Source organism: Fundulus heteroclitus, chromosome 20 (assembly GCF_011125445.2).
Source record: "Fundulus heteroclitus isolate FHET01 chromosome 20, MU-UCD_Fhet_4.1, whole genome shotgun sequence".
Classification (NCBI taxonomy): domain Eukaryota; kingdom Metazoa; phylum Chordata; class Actinopteri; order Cyprinodontiformes; family Fundulidae; genus Fundulus; species Fundulus heteroclitus.
Genome location: NC_046380.1, coordinates 26,973,008 through 26,989,744, shown reverse-complemented (window position 1 = coordinate 26,989,744; position 16,737 = coordinate 26,973,008). Strand labels below are relative to the sequence as shown.

The 16,737-nt window shown below is 42.0% G+C and overlaps 1 protein-coding gene across 1 annotated transcript; it reads right to left on the bottom strand.

Annotated features, from left to right (window-relative positions):
- Positions 1-789: 789 nt before the first annotated feature.
- On the bottom strand, positions 790-15,683 carry dnajc14 (DnaJ (Hsp40) homolog, subfamily C, member 14). Its single transcript, XM_012881160.3, has 7 exons — positions 15,580-15,683; positions 13,020-14,353; positions 12,821-12,927; positions 10,792-10,911; positions 10,485-10,645; positions 8,169-8,271; positions 790-4,714 (listed from the first exon to the last, which is right to left on the bottom strand). Exons 2-7 carry the CDS (start codon positions 14,193-14,195, stop codon positions 4,414-4,416), a joined length of 1,968 nt encoding a protein of 655 aa, XP_012736614.2. The 5' UTR covers positions 14,196-14,353; positions 15,580-15,683; the 3' UTR covers positions 790-4,413.
- Positions 15,684-16,737: the final 1,054 nt, after the last annotated feature.

The window sequence follows — 16,737 nt, the reverse complement described above, 5'->3', positions numbered from 1 at the left end:
GTAGACAAATCAGTTTAGTGTATAACAAATCACTGTGTGTATTGTTCTGCAAAAAGTGTGAGGCCATCTTTGTGTTTATAGTGGTGAGAATCTGGTCCAATGCTTTGCGCCTTGAGTGTAAAGTGTTGATAATTATGTAATTAATTTGTTTTTAGTTTACATGCAATCGTAAACTGTAATGCTCTGGCTCGGCTGTGTTTACCGGTTAGGTGGCTCCTGATGGTTATTGGTTACACAGCGTTTTATTCAGGGCTATCATGGCAGAAGTGGGACAAATAAAATGCATAACAGACTTTTCTTTGTAAAAACTATAGCTTTGACTTCCCCTTCCCAAATACACGCTACTTTGTGTTGATCCATCGAGGTTTGTGGTTGTAGCCTGAAAATGTTGCAGTCTTCAAAGGCTATGAATGTTTGCAAAGCAGCATATTAATATATGGAAGATTGCTTTCTACTGACCCAGGAGTCCTCATTAATGAATCTGCTGGGGTTTTTTTATCCTTCATAACACCAGTGAGTCGTGCTATTTCAAACCGCTCCTTGTAAGGAGCAGAGACTTATGGGTGCCCTGCCCCATTTTCATAAGCATAACACAGCCGGTTAAAGGTCAATAAGTGGAAAATGAGGTAAAATGTTGACGCTGTGCTTTTACTTACTTTTCTTTCCCTTTTCATCCACTTAAGGTTAGATGAAAGGACCGCTGCAGACAGCAGGATGCTTCCTGAGTAAAAATGTTCTGCACAATGGCAAGTAGGTCAGAAATGAGCAGAAAACACAGGAAACATTGCACACCTTGGAAATCATCTTTATTTTTGAAAACCAGAGTAAGCAGGGGAAAGAAACCCAAGAATATCACTTTTAAAACTGGGAACTCGCCTCTTAACTTCATACAAAAAAACCCTGATGATTGTCAAATGTTTTTGCAACAGTTCTGCATAATCTGTTTAAAAAACGCGAAAAAGGAAACGGAACACTGACGCGTCGTTCGGCTCGTTCACGGGCTTCTTGGACTCTGGACTGCTACCTTTTAGAACGTACAGCACTTCATTTTCTCAAATCACAAAAGAGACGAAAAGAAAGCAAGACAACTGACGCAGTCACACCGGGGGGGAGAGGCTGTGCACTTCCTCAAGCGGACAAGTCTCAACCCTTCCAGCTCCGACGTCTGCGGGAACTGAGGATCAGGGGCTAACGGGAGTCGCAAATGACTTTTAAAGATCAGACCCTGAAATTCCCCTCACCTTAAAACCTTTGGCCTTCACAGGAGAGCTAGCTGTACATCTTGGAGCCTGCACCTCGAGTTCCACGCATTTCCTTCGTGGCCGGAAAACCGGACAAACGACTCCGAATATTCTCAGCAGGTTAAGAGAAGCGACGTCTTCCCGCGCGGTCGAGCGTTTGCAACAGGAGCTCCTTTTAGGCATTGGCTCCGCACGCATCTTCTGCAGAGCGTGACGCCTGTGCAAACGGCTGGGAAAATCTGAGAGCTGGGTGAGCAGGACCTGACGCTCACCCGCAGCTAGCGTGAAAAATCACTGAATCAAAGTCAGTCTACTTTTTTTTTTTTTTATTCATTTACTAGCGCTGGGTGTGTGCAAAAAGAAAAAGAAGATTAACACAATAGAAAACCTTTTTATGAATATAAAATATAGCCTTTATCAAGTGCCTCACACACACACACACACACATAACGAGTTGCCTTTTCAATAACTGCCCACAATCTTCAAGTCAGGTGTAAACAATGTAGCAGATTGCTTTTACAAGGCTACAGGCAAAAAAAAAAAAAAAAAAAAGGTTCAATTAACCATGAACTCATTTCCATTCAAGGCCCGTGTGAACTCGGTTGCCTTTTTTTATGCTAATGCAACCAGAATGCACTGGGCGGACTTCCTATGAACCTGTAATGTGGAAATCTGAACCACAACAGCTGCAATTAAATAAGAGTCTGCAGGAAACGACGCGGACCTGGACATCAGCGGCTGAGAAGAAGAATTAAATGTGTAACAATGACGGTCATGCTAAAAAAATAAAAACAAAGGTGCAACCACCTCAGCTCAGGAGGAAAATGCAGTAATATTTAGATAGCTGGAACATGAATTATTTTACCAGCTATGTAAGAATAAAAACCGCCGTGAACCGTCAGCGTAGCAGCATAAACATTTTTGTGGCCTTCGTCTTCCTCGGTCGGTCTTGCTGTGCGAGTCAGAGCAAAAAAAAGCAACGACGCATTCTGCATCTGAACAGCGCCTCGGTTTCAGATCGGTGGACCTTCTGATCCCAGTCGAATCATTTTTTTCCCCTGAATCAGCTGCTTTTTTTATTAAAATCTTATGGAAATTAGCCTAAAAAAAACTGTTTTCAGGACACAAACACCCTCCATCACACATTACAGATGGTCCAAATAAATGTGTGATCATAGCGACGGGTACGAAGCCTGGTGATGAGAAGCAAATTATGAGTGACTTAAAAAAACCTTTCTCTGAAAGAATATCTTCACTAAAACTGTTTTTATTGAACAAATGGAAATAGTATAGACTTCCCAGGTTTTTTGGGAGATCTGCAGCATTACTACTCAAACACGTCCCAATGCCTTGCAAAAGTATTCACATCCCTTGATTTTTTTTATTTATCAACAACAAAAATAAAAAATTAATCAAAAAAAGTGCCTGTGCACTTTTATTCAGCCACAAATATGCTGATAAAAAAAAAAGCTGACAACCAATGGTAAGGGAGAGCGCTGTTGAGGAGTTTAAAGCGGGTTTGGGTTATAAAACAACACTCGGAGCGTCGGACGTCGCACAAAGACGTATGAAAAAGTTCAGAAATGAACTGTGGCACAACTGCAAGCCTACCGGGACGTGGCTGCTCCTCTAAACTCACACGCCGTGCAAGGAGCGCAGGAATCTGAGAAGCAGCCAAGAGGCCCGCTCCACACATCTGCTGACGAGAGGCAATGAGCGAGCACTTCCAAGTCCTATTTACGGTTTTTACCACTGGTCACGCTGAGGATAAAAGCAGACATGCGGAAAGAAGGTGCTGTGCCCTGATGAGACCAACACTGGACTTTTGCATCCTATATATCCAGAACTCTACTTGTGGCGAGAAGCGGCAGGTTGAAAACACTATTCCCACTGTGGAAACAGGGTAGTGAATGCATCGCGCTGCGGGCGTGCTCTTCTTCAGCCGAGGCAGGGAAGTTTATAGGAGATGACTGAACGACGCACGGAGCTAAATACGGAAAACATGGCGGACATGGCGGAAAACATGGCCGTTCTCACCTCCCGGCAGGAGAACGGTGGGGTGGTTTCTATCAAAGCCCATTAAAGTGTTAAAAATGTAATTCTGTGGAAAACGGACGTTCACAGACAGCCTCCATCTCATCTCACTGAGCTTGATTTGTGCAAAGAACGATGAGCAAAGGAGGGAGGAGACATGCCCCCAAAAGACCTGCAGTTGGAATTGAAGCAATATGCGTTTTTCTACAAAGTATTAACCGAGTCGTTATTAGAAACTGTACAGCACCCTTTATAGCATTTTATTTGTTTAAAAAAAACAAAACAAAAAACGAATTTAGATCTTTCAGTGCATAGTTATGTACTGATTTGTGTTGGTTCATCTTATAAATTCCCAGTAAAACACAAGAGGATTTTAGGGACGCAATCAAAAAAAGTAAAAAAAAAAAAAGGCTCAACGGGTATAAATAAATACTTTTGCAAGACACTGCAAGGACAACCTGAACCGCACTCAGTCAAGAACGGAGAAATGAATACGATACTTCTGTTTGGCTCGGATCACCTCTAAAAACATGAAGGACAAGGCTTTGATCTGGAAGCAGAAATGAACGAACACACAGCAAAAACAACAGTAACACTGACGCCCCCCCCCCGTCCTCGCTTCTCAGTTAGCGATCCGTAAACCCTAACGACTGTAGCGCCCTCCATAACCGTTTCTCTCCCTACGTGGAAGAACTAGCCTGATACAAAAGAGAAGGAAGAAAACCGAAGCGTTCAACAAAAGAGAAAAAGAAACAACAAGGTGAATCAATCATGCAATAACAGATTTGGCAGGAACTTCTCAAAAAAACAACCAAAAAAAAAATGCTTCATTCCAGCATTAGAGGGATTTCGGTTTTCAAGGCTACAGTCATGGTTAAGACCGACACGTTAAGATGAAAATGACAGATAAAGCACCGTCACTGACACTTCCTTGGCCTTCAACACTGAGATTCGCCCCACCGCTTCCTCCTCCTGATCCCCCTCCCTGCTCGGCTCGTCTGACTGCAGCTCCAAACTCAACCGCTCTTCCCGCTTCAGATCTTGGCATGCCGACAGGCAGGCGAGAAACAAACATGGCCTTTTTTTTTTTATGTGATCGTCGTGTCCCGGTTTTGACACACAAACGAGTGAGCGGGCTTCACCTCTGGAAGGGTTTCCGGACCTTCTTTCTCCTGCGGGGGGGCTTGCCACCGTCGGGCCACGTCTCGCTGGACTCCGGCCGATGGCCGCCCGGCATGTAGAAGCCCGTGGGACCCGGCGGCGGGGAGAAAGGGCTCGCCCCGGCGCCGGCTGGGTGATGATGACTGGGCGGACCTGAGGGGAAAAAGCCTCCGCCGTTGGCAGCCATGTCACTCGGCGGTCCACCCTTAAACATTCTGTTGAAGAAGTCCTGTAAATCGGCCGGGTTGGAAGGTCCTGTGGCGTGCTCTGAGGGGCTCCTGAAAGGAGACGTGGGAACAAAATGCTTTTATTTCTTTATCCAGTATTTGTTTAATCAACTTGTTGAACAAACACTTCAACCCTCTGCCTGAAAAGTCTGAGAAGATTTCACAGATTTACAGCCAAGGCTGGTTTCAGGCTCCATCTACGATGGAAAATAAACCCAAAACACCAGGAAACGATCTGCATCTGATACGTTTGGAAGATTTCTGCTACAAAGCTTTTAACCACTGTATGAGAAAGCTGGAGCCTACCTGAGAAAGAAAATAAATAAAGATAATAGCAAAACTCCATGAAAAAAAGCAGTGGGCTGAGATACTAATGAGGTGCAACAAACCCTACACAGGATTTATTTTATTCACAATTCCCTTTTTTTCCCTCGATCAATGGGTCATTTCATAATTTTCTCCTATTGAGACTCCCAACATTTTCTGCAACTTTGGATCAGTTTTAAACAGCCTCTGTTTTTAACTGGACACGAGCCAGGCTGAGTGCTGCTCGTGTTATTTCACAGTCGCAAAGGAAGCAAAAAGGCCCCAAACTCAAAGTGTTGTGAACAACAACATGCTGTCATCATGAAGGTTTTCCGGTTACACTTTATTTGAAGGGGTCTACATAAGACTGACATTAAACTGTCATAAACATGACATAACACCTGTTACGAACATAAATGACTCTTTATGAATGTTTAGGACTGTTGTCATTTGGTAAATTATGTCCCTATTAAAGCAAAGTTGACATTGTTTAACATGTCTTTGTTATAACAACTTGACATTAACAGAGACAAAGTTAAGTTTAGGGCTTGATTTGGGATTAGGTTAAATTTAGGGCTTGATTTGGGATTAGGTTAAATTAAGGGCTTGATTTGGGATTAGGTTAAATTAAGGGCTTGATTTGGGATTAGGTTAAATTTAGGGTTTGATTTGGGATTAGGTTAAATTAAGGTCTTGACTTGGGGTTTTGTTAAATTAAGGGCTTGTCATAACAAAGACATGTTAAACAATGTCAACTTTTTTTTAATAGTGTCATAATTTACCGAATGACAATTAATGACAACAGTCCTAAACATTCATAAGGAGTCATTTATGTTCATAACAGGTGTTATGTCATGTTTATGACAGTGTAATGTCAGTCTTATGTACACCCCTTCAAATAAAGTGATACCGGTTTTCCTAATGAAGGCAGGACCAGCAGAACTGCCCCGCCGTCCGTACCAACGACATTAATACCGCTGCTCTCTTTATGCTTGTTGTGAGAAAACATCAAATAAAAGCTTGTTTTGTAACTTAAACATGTAGACAGTGCGAGTTCAGGTTAATTGTACATTATTACAATTTAAGTGAGCCACTCTAAATAAACTGTTATCCAATCCACTTTTGCTTTGCTTTCGCATACATGCTGACATTTTGATGCCGTTTCAAATCTAAAGGAAATTGTTCATTCGTGAAGAAAAACACTTTATCTGCATCTTTTTTAATAATCCATTTTGTGGCACTTGAGCAACTTTAAAACTGTGTTAGTTGAATAAAACATGTAATATAGCACCCCCAAGTGTCAACTATCTTCCATATTGCGGCGTGCACCGAAAGAAGAGAAATTAGGTATTAGCGTTAAGAGCAGAACTTGTCTTCAGATAAAAAGTGTTGTGGTCAGGAGTGAAGGGGAAAGTTAAAGAGAGAAATCAGGAGACTTTAAAGCATCCTCAATTCCTAAACGTATTGCTACCAAAGTGCTTTTTACAATTAATCTGTGCAGCTCCCGATGGCAGAGATTTGGCCCGCCAGCACAGGCGGACGATGCAGATGCATAATGTTTTACCTTTCTAGGGTGAGGCTTTCAATCATGCAAAATTATTCCATAAAATGGGAACAATTAGGTAAAACATAAAGTAGGGCTAGACAATAATTCAATAACGATATATATCGATGATAGAAAAAAAGGGTCAATAAAAAGTTCAATAGAATAACAGTTTTCCTTCCTAATGCATTCTAGCCCTATAGGTTAATATTACAGTCACTACATCCTCCCAACCAATCACAAATGCAGACCCAGGAACGCTCCGTCACCAAGCCCCGCCTCCTTCAAAGAGTTCAGAGAGCAAATGTTCTCTTTTCTTTTTTAAAAACTTGCAGTTTTGGTAAGAAGTTGGTTGAATAAAGGGTTATGTTTGAATCCAGTGTTTGTGTGTTCTTTATCTAAAAATCTAAAAAAAATAGGTCATTAAGCAACAGCATAAAACGTCCATGGCTGCACTTAAAATATATGTTTTGAATTTGTTGATAATTATCGATATTGATCAATATCATTTCTATTTTATCGATATGTTTTTTTTTCTATATCGTCCAGCAATAAAGTACATAGGACCACAAACATTCAGCGAGTTAGGGCGCACATCATTTGTTAAACTTGGTTTAGAAAACAAAAAGCCTCTTTTTTTGACGAACGAGTGAACGATATCCCGTCGTTTTTGCTGAGGACAGACAAGAAACATTTTCAAGGCTATTTAAATCCTAAACAACTGACCTAAAAAAATTCAGGAAATGATTTTAATAAGGCAGATCTGTAAGATTATTTTTTATATTTCAGATCTACAATGGTTGACAAATCCCTACAAAAAGCCAATAACTTTGCTAGTTTCATTAAAATACTCAGGTTTATTTTTAAGCAGTAAAATAAAACAAGAATTTCTTTAAGTAAAATATGTAGATTTTCGTGGCCCACAAGTTCCTCCAACTTGGACAGCGCCCCTCTAAGTGCTTTCGACCTGTGTGGCCCGGTTAAGGCAATAAAGCCGACTCATTTGACATTTGATAGTCAGGGAGGCTTTACGGTCCCCGCTGAGCCAGCAATAAAAGCAAAGTTCAATGCAAATCCCTCCTATCCACCAGGCAGACTTATCAGAAATTACAACACCGTAAAAAAAAAAAAAAAAGAAAAGCTTTAGAACAGTTGCAACACATGTTGACTTTGTTTGAATGTAGACAGAAATTATGTTTTACTGACAGGGAGGACAGCAGCGGTGTTATCTACCATTAGCTCATCCTTTCAGCTCAGCGAAATGTTATTATTATTATTTTTTTGGACCATTTTAAGTTGTGTCCACTAAAATGAATTGACATCTTGTTTTAGCTTTAATTAAACAAAGCTATAAAGCAGACAAAAAAGGCTGGTCTCTAGAGGAAAAACTAACTACATCACTATCAACTAACTGAAGTAGAGGTTTTATTACCCTTTTATGCACCTAAAGAGTAAAAAAGTCCTTCATGTCGGCCACACCTCGAGTTTTCCTCAGACCTAACTAACGGATATAAACCCATGGAATATATAATGAAACTTCATGTAACGTAAGAGTTTCTCCTTTTGGATTAAACAATTAGGTAAATGCACCTTTGGGAGATATTCTGGTTTGGTGAGATGCGCCTGTAGCCTTAGGGGTGGGGTGGGTGGACGTACCTGTGCCGCGGGGCGTTGCTGTTGTTCTTTGAACCGAAGGAGATGTGGTACGGCACACGATGGGTATCGGGGGAAATGCTTATTCTTTGGCAACCTGCCCACTCTGAAACACGACAGCAAACAAGCAAATCATCAATGCACATCGAGCCATAGGCGAAGCAGCCACCCAAAATAATATCTAAACATTAGCTTTAACCAACAGTTTGTTTAAAACAAAACAAAAATAAACATAAAAAAGGTCTGCTGTGCATATAGAAAAGACTGGAAAGAGGTTAACCTCTAACATGCCGGACTCTCACACGGCTCGATACGCTACAGGTCAGTCGCTTCAGCTTTTAAACGTGGCGACAGCACAGCAGCAGAAAGGCAAAAATAAAAGCTCAGCCACCGTGTGTGGAGGCGAACGACTTAGTCTGTCAACGTCAAGCATCGACCAGCAGAAGGTCACAGATGAGCGGCGGCCATATTTTGCACGAAGACGCTCTCTGACGGCTTAAATAACCCACTGCTTCCTGCATGCTGGCACTGTTCAGCCTATCTAGTAAGAAAACTGGTACTCATAGCCTTACCTGGCTCCCCAATATAAAAATAACACCTTTTCAGATTTAATTTACAGATTAACCTCGTAAACAAGCCAAAAATAAAAACATTTCAACATGTTCTAAGCTGCAATATATATATATATATATATATATATATATATATATATATATATATATATATATATATATATATATATATATATATATATATATATATATATATAAGGATAAACAGCTGCAAGCAGAGTGAGGGTAAACTTGTGGTTCCCCATTGTCAGCGTAACACAGAGTTTTAGGGCGAACGTCATCAATCAAGGTGTCAGAGAAGCAAATATAGCTGCGGATCTGTCTGGGGAGTTTTTATAAGCTCATTCAAAACTATTTAGAAGACGTGCAGGACCGTCGTCACCCCTCCCAAGAGTGGGCGTCCCAAGCAAGTTCAGCCGGAGGTCAAAGCCTGAAACTGAAGAGGCTACGAACCCAAGCTGATTTTATAAGTGTTAAGGTTTATGTGGGGAAATGTGAATAAGACTGCAAAAATATGGATTCTCGCTTCAAAGAACTGTGGCAAAACAGATTTGGTTCTTAAAGCCTCATCTGAAAAAAAAAAAAAAAACACAAGAATGTGATCAAAGTGGGAACGCTTGAACCCAAACAAACAACATCAACCGTCTCCTGCTGCGTAGGGCGGCTTTGTAGAATCTGTCCAGAGACTACAGATCTTCAGCTACAGGACATCTTTGTGTCGCTAACTATTGCAGAGTCAGATAAGGAGTAAGAACGTTTGGCTGAAATACTGCATACAACAGGGGAATAAAAATCAGACCGAAAACGACAGAAATCTTTAACAAAATGCAAGAAAAAAAGAAAGAAAGTGTTACTTTGACAAAGTAACACTGCAGACATGAGGCTGAAAGGCTGCAGACGGACTTTAAGAGAGCTTATTGTTGTTGTTGTTGAACAAAGTCGCTTCAACAAGTTAATAATCAAAAGTGAATCAACTTCTTTATGCTTCTGCAGTAAACCTGAAGATCTGGTTTAGACAACATTATTTTTCTACTGGCCTGATACTTCAGAGCTCAGACTAGGCGTAGATAAATGTCAGTTTCTTTAACAGCTCACAACAGTTTCACTTCCTGTTTTTCTTTTTTCTTTTAAGGCTACAACACTGCCCTATGAAAAAAAAAAAAAACAAGAGCACCAGCTACTTCTGATGCAGTTTTTAAGCGGCTGACCATGTTCTGCCCATAAACATGATCGACACCTTGCTAAACTTTTCAAAGCCCTCGAACTTTTCAGCAGTTTTCTGAAGTAACAAGCCCAGACTTTTAAGTCTAGGCTTTGACTGAGCCAATTTAACGCATGAACACGATTCGACCTAAAGCTTTACCGCCGTGGCTCTGGCTGTAGTTTCAGGGTCCTCTATCTGCTGGAGGGCGAACCTCTGCCCTCGTCTGAGGTCTTTTGCAGCCTCTGACAGGTTTTCATTTCAGCCAGCCCTGACGACAAGCAGCGAGTCTCCCCCGGCATGGTGGTGCCACCGCTTTATTTGAACTTTCAGAGGGATGAACTTTCAGCTGATGAACAATCCGGTACATTTCTGCAAACGTCATCATTTCCTTCAACTTCACCAGTCTGTGGTTGTGACGTGAAAACAGGCATAAAGTTCAAGGGGAAGGAGCAGTGCGTTTCTCATGAAGCGCGCTCCGGCCCCGGCGAGTGAATCGGCTTCACATCCTGCGTGAAGAAATCTGAATAAAAAACAGCTGCTCACCTGTGATATCATACACCTTTCCTTCCATGCAAGCAAAGTACGTGATGCGTAAGCCCAGCATGCTGGACTCCGCCCACAGGTCTCCCTCCTCGGCGCCATGGCAACGGCTGCACTCGGCACAGAAGCGGGCTTCGGCGGGATCCCGGTCCATCTCGAACCGCCTGCAGACACAGGTGACGGAGGAAGTGAGTAACGCGCAGCACTGGATTTGGTTTGGTTTGGTTTGGAGCTGCTGAGGCTTATATATACAATCAGGTGGTGAGGATGGTGAGGATGATGATGATGATGATGATGTGCATCAACGTACTTGTGCTTGCCTTCACACTTTGTGCACATCATGGTGTTCATAGCCTCCTTCAGGTCATCCTGCAGCTTAGTGAGGAACTCGTTCATGGACTTTGAGAGCTCAGTTGCCGCCATGCGCTTCCTGTGTGGGAAACAAACGACCGATTAATGATTTAAGACCACTCAGACGTCACATACTGAATAAATCTATGGGGGGGGATTTAAAATCTTTTCTTTTTTTCCTGCACTGGAATCAGGAAGCAGCAGATTGTAATAAACACAGGGTCAAACATTCCCCATCGCTACCTGCGTATCGGAGCAACCTGCACCTATGTTTGCTTTTGGTCCTAGTTGTTTTCTCTTCAGCCACAAATGCAGCAAAGCAGAAATGATCAAAGGGAGAGAAAAGATGTACGTTATTCTTTTTTTTTTTTTTGCACTAATTATCTTAGCAAACCAACATCTGACGAGGAATTCCTTAAAACTTTGAGAACATCTGGCAAAAGGAAACTACATTAAGATTACATTTCTAAATCATTAGTTGATGCTGCAGATTGTGAAATCCTTCACTGCGGTCGGTGAGAGACGATAATTCAATAACAGCATCTATTGATCGATCGATGGACGTGTGGCGCGACAGAAAAAAAGGGTCAATAAAAAGTTCAATAGAAGATCGGTTTTCCTTCCTTTTGTATTCTAGCATCCATGTAGGTTAATACTACAGTCACTACATCCTCCCAACCAATCACAAACACAGACCCAGGATATCCCCCGTCACTAAGCTCCGCCCCCTTCATGGAGTTCAGAGAGCATGTGTTCCTTTTTTCTATTTAAAAATCTTGCAGCTCTGGTAAAAAGTTGGTTGAATATATGTCTGAATTCAGAGTTTATGTGTTCTTTATCTAAAAATAGGTCATTGAGTGACAGCATAAAATGGCCAGGGCTGCACTTAAAATAGACTTTTGTATTTTTTGATAATTATCGATATCGATCAATCTGGTTTCTATTTCTTTTAATATTCTTTTTTTTCCTCAATATCATTCAGTGTATTAACCTCTGTGTTTAGCATCCGTTGGAAAGTTCAACAACTTATTTGATCAGAAAAAAATTATATCTGAAATTACAGGCGTCTGAAGAAATATCCTTCTTTGCATCACAATTACAGCCATTTTTCAGCAGACGGTATTTTGATTTCATCCTTTTGCAATCTCATCTATTGCAATTAGGAACACAACGCTATTCTCCCTGCCTGTAATTCACATAAATGTAAGTGGGCCTTCCTCTAAATGCACGCATAATGCTTCTTCAAAAAGGCGGAGGAAGCGGGGGGGGGCATCTGTGTCCATGCAGAGAGGCAATTTGCTCACTCAATGTTTGTGTCTAATTTCAGAGTTAGAAGCAGACACCAATCTGGTGCCGTCACATTTAGCAAAAGTAAATGGCGTCATGGAGTGGCCTGTATTTGTCTTCCTCTTCATTTTGGAGAGAAAACATATCTGCACATGCAAAGTGGAGGCAGCGACAGTCTATTATAGTGTGTAAATAGGACTAAACTGAGTGTAAAACATAAAGCTCACAACTGCATCATCTGAGCAAATAACTACAGCTAAAAAAAGAGAAGTAAAAATCAAGATAATGTATTTTATGTTTTGAAAAGGTGTTGTTCATTTTTATTGTTCATATTGTCATGTTGTACATACTGTAAACCAAAGCTGTCCTCCTACCTCATGCACATAACATTATATATATTTCTCATCTATTCCAGCATTCTCACTGTCTGCGCTCATCACACTGTGGACATGTAGGTTGTATGTTGTGTTGTATGTGCACCTGCACGTATAACACAAATTCTGATACGTGTACCTAGCAAATAAAGCAGATCCTAAGGTGGACATATTGTGCCTTTCACATTGAAATCATTCAGTTTGGGGTCGATACAAAGCAGAACTGCAAGGCTTTGGTCTGAACTCCTTGTTTTTGTTGCCCCACGGTCCCTGTTTTGTCCCTGTTCTGCGTCTGAGAGCAACATCCCATTACTCTCTCCTACTCACAGCTCATACTCTCGCCGTGTCTCAGGGTTGCTGACAATATCCCAGGCTGCCCTCAGAACTTTGAACGCCTCTCCGGCTCGCGGATGTTTGTTCTTGTCTGGATGGACCTGAAAGCAGACGGGTAAAAGTCACTTGAGTAAAGGCGGAAAACAGACCCCCTCGCCCCATGAATCCTCGTATGTGGATTAACGGCACACACCTGGACAGCCAGCTGCCTGTAGGCCTTCTTCAGCTCGGTCTCGGTGGCGTGTACCTCCACGCCAAGCACCGTGAAGGGGTCCAGCTCCCCCTCCGGCACCTCTGCCAGCGCCAGCAGTCGCTCCAGCTCCTGACTAGGCTCGCCCTTTCCTGCTCTGCCTGGGGACTCGGGCGATCTGTTGCGGTACTTCCTGAACCAGCTCCGGACTCTCTCAAGCGCGGACGCCAGCCTCTTCCAGACCCGCGAGTCTAGAAAAGCTGTCCACCAGCGTTTCCCCCTCTCGCCGCCGACACGCAGCAACATCCCCTTTAACCAACAAAAGCTGAAAACAACCAGAGCACAGGAGACTCTGAAACAAGACGAGGCGGCTGTCTTTAACCACTTCAGAGTCCTCGCAGTTTTATCCACAAGGTCGGCTCCTGTGCATTTTATCCATCTCAAAACCCGACCGACGTCTGCTTTCATTCCAGGCAGGTCAGTGATCTTAACAAGAATCTGCTTCCCAAAGTTGTAAAGTTTCAAAACGCCGGTTTCCACCGCGACGCCGCAGTTGTGAGTTAACGTCACAATGATCTCTATCAGCATGTGGACGCACGAGATGCACCAGACACTCAGAGACTCCGACAGCATCTCCCTGAAAGCCATGAAAAGCTGCTTTCCTGTCCGCCTGCGACCCCGGCTCTGCTGATGGTGGTGATGGTTGCGTCTGCGTGTCTGCTTGTGTCGACTTCCGCTTGACGGGATGCCGCCTTTCTGAAACGGGGGGAAAGCACTTTGACCGCTCTGCTCGAACAGAGAGCCGCCGCTTCTCAACCTGCACCGCCGTCCGCCTCCCAACGCCCTCCAGCCGGACTCTCCGTTCATCTGCTGCTCCTTTGCAGCTTCATCCTCCTCTTGATTTATAACCCCTGGGTTCTCACGATCCAAGTCGTGCTTAAAGTCTTCTGAAACCTCTTCTGTGTCCTCTTGAGCCTCCATGGATTCACATGACTCCGCATCACCAGCTCCAGAGTCAATGACTGGTGTTTCCTGAGATCTGAGATGGGCCATATTATCCTCCTCCACGCAGTCATCAGTCTCTCCAGTCTGCTGCTGACAAAAACTGGCCTCTGAGACGAAATCACCATCACAAACCTCCTCATCATCCATCTCTTTCTCAGCCGCTTCCTTCTCCATGTCCCTTAGAGTTGTCAGACTGAAAAGGGCCAAAAATGTCCTAAATCCATGATCGGACACAAGGTTTCCTCCAGATGCTCATCTCAAGTTGAAACTGGGATTTCTCAGAGCAACACTCGGGTGTTGAAAGGCCCAGCTCACATCATGTAATAGGTCACCTGAAAAGAAATAGATCACTAATCAATAAAATACATCTTTAAAATTTGAAATAAATGCACACATAAAGGTAATGATAGATAGATAGATAGATAGATAGATAGATAGATAGATAGATATATATCTATATATATATATATATATCTATATATCTATATATATATATATATATATATATATATATATGTGTGTGTGGCAGTAAAAAGTGAGATTTAAGTTCATTTTGTTCCACTGAATAGCCACAAACAAAAAATAAAATAAAAAAATACACATAAAACTATTATTATCAAGATGATTAGCATTCCCACTTTTTGCACATACGGTGCTTTGCCAAAGCTCTTGAGCTTTTCCACATTTTCTCACGTTTCAACTGCTTATTTCAGCGTATTTTATTGGGATATAATGTGATAAATCAATACAAAGCAGCAGGAAAGGCTTTTTCCATCTCCAATTTTACCATCTTCTAAAGGTTGTGGTGCAGGATATCCATCTAAGAGTACATATCTAGCGTAACATTGATTGATTTTTACGTACAAAATCAATAATTCATTAAGCACAGCAACCACATTTATCAGGATAGTAAAGACGGGCGTGTTTTGAAGAAATCCGCGATAAAAACCTAATAATCACTGTTGTTATTCGCTTTTGGTTAATTCGGGTGTCCTGGGGATGCCTGTATTAAATGGCTCCAGCTTTACATGAGGTTAAACTAATATAAAAGGCCATTAAAGTTTAGTTTAACACGAAAATGTGTAAACATGCAACACAAGGAACAGGAAAAACACCGAGCTTCACTGGTGAGTAACGACCTGAAACAAGCGACCGACTCATCTGACAGCAACCGGGGCTGTGAAGTCATGTTAGTGCCCTTAAAAAGCTCCAGATGTTTTCCTTGAGACGACGAGTCACAGCAAGGAGCCAGCGTGTTAGCATGAGGAAGCAGGGAGGCCGATTTGCTTCTTCTGTGTCCCACTTAGAAGTGCGTCCACTGTACAAAAGCTTCACTCGCAGAAATAAAACGACCAGACATAATAAGCAGCAAGTCTGGACGCCTTTAGCTCGCCAGCAGCTAACTCCTAGCCAGTGATACTAACAGAAGCTGCTATTATTAGCGCCTGTTTCCTCTTCCTGTCACTTCAGACGGGCTTAAACACAGAGATGGAGTCCAACAAGTGTCGGAATCATTGAGCAGTTTTCGTCCCAGAAAGCTGAGAGTCATTTAACATACCTTTGAGATAAATGTGTAACCTTGTTTGTTAACAGAAAGCCAACTGTTTCTTTTCCTCCTCCAATTTCTTCTTCGGTGCTTTCTGACAGCGGGCTGACCTCGGAGAGACGCTGCCGCCACCTAGTGTTCGGCGGAGAGCTCTACACCACCGCAGACATCTTTGGGGGAGGCAGGTGCTCAAGCCAGAAAAGGGGCCCCTTGCCAAATACATTCATTTAAAAAAACACGCAAACAGTGAGATATATGTAACTTACATTTAAATTTTTGTTGATACAATCAGTACACATCCAATCCAACAGGGTTAACCAGATTATCAAATAGAGAATACCAGGCAGACACACACAGAACACAACCAAACAATATCTTAAATAATCATCAAAAAATATGTACTAACTTAAAACTTCCATAATCTCTGCCCTGACTAATTGAAATAGAAATGTAGCATCTGATATTTTGTAAAGGACAAAAGAGGCGAGGCTCTCCGCTGAGGTGAAAGGAGCAGTATTGTTCAAGTAACTGTGTTAACGTTAACGACAGCCATACTATTGTGCTAAATAAAATCAAATACACAGCTTAGTAACACCTTCCTCTTTGTACATCTCTTTTTGAATGCCGATCTATATCATCGAGTGTTATATTTAACCTTCTAACTATATTTGTTTTTAATTATCAAGCAAAATGATACATCAACTGCTCAAGTATAAATGCTTGCATGAAAAAAAAAACTCCTTGACTAAAGCAAAGGCAACTTTTCCTACACAGAACAGAGTTTTGGCTAAGATGCCGTAATTATAAAAGATTGTGTTTCTTTTGATTTTCAACACTTCATTGTGAGAGCTGCTTGACATCCTCCTGCAAAATATGGTTGTGCTTCCTTTTCCTTTAGGCTTTCCTGTTGAAAAATTCTGATTTTAAATGAAACAACACAAATAGCTGGTTTAATCTGTTCACTATTAAAGCTATATTTCCATTATTTTTCTGTGTGTGTGCTGCAGCTGTCTGTATACCCCACCCCAGTCCCCCCTCTCTATGAAATTCCAGGTTTCATGAGCACAAAATACGTAGTCTATATTACACATGAATACTCTTTGTATAACAAGGCATACAAAATGTTTTCAGCGGCGCTATGAGGTTAATGACCACAGCTATTTTTTCATC

Excerpts from the sequence above, each read along its gene's own strand:
- dnajc14 (XM_012881160.3), bottom strand. The coding sequence starts at position 14,195 with ATGGAGAAGGAAGCGGCTGAGAAAGAGATGGATGATGAGGAGGTTTGT. Across the intron at positions 8,272-10,484 it reads AAAGGTGTATGATATCACAG|AGTGGGCAGGTTGCCAAAGA; the intron begins GTGAGCAGCTGT and ends GTCGTGTTTCAG. Across the intron at positions 4,715-8,168 it reads AGCAACGCCCCGCGGCACAG|GAGCCCCTCAGAGCACGCCA; the intron begins GTACGTCCACCC and ends GTCTCCTTTCAG.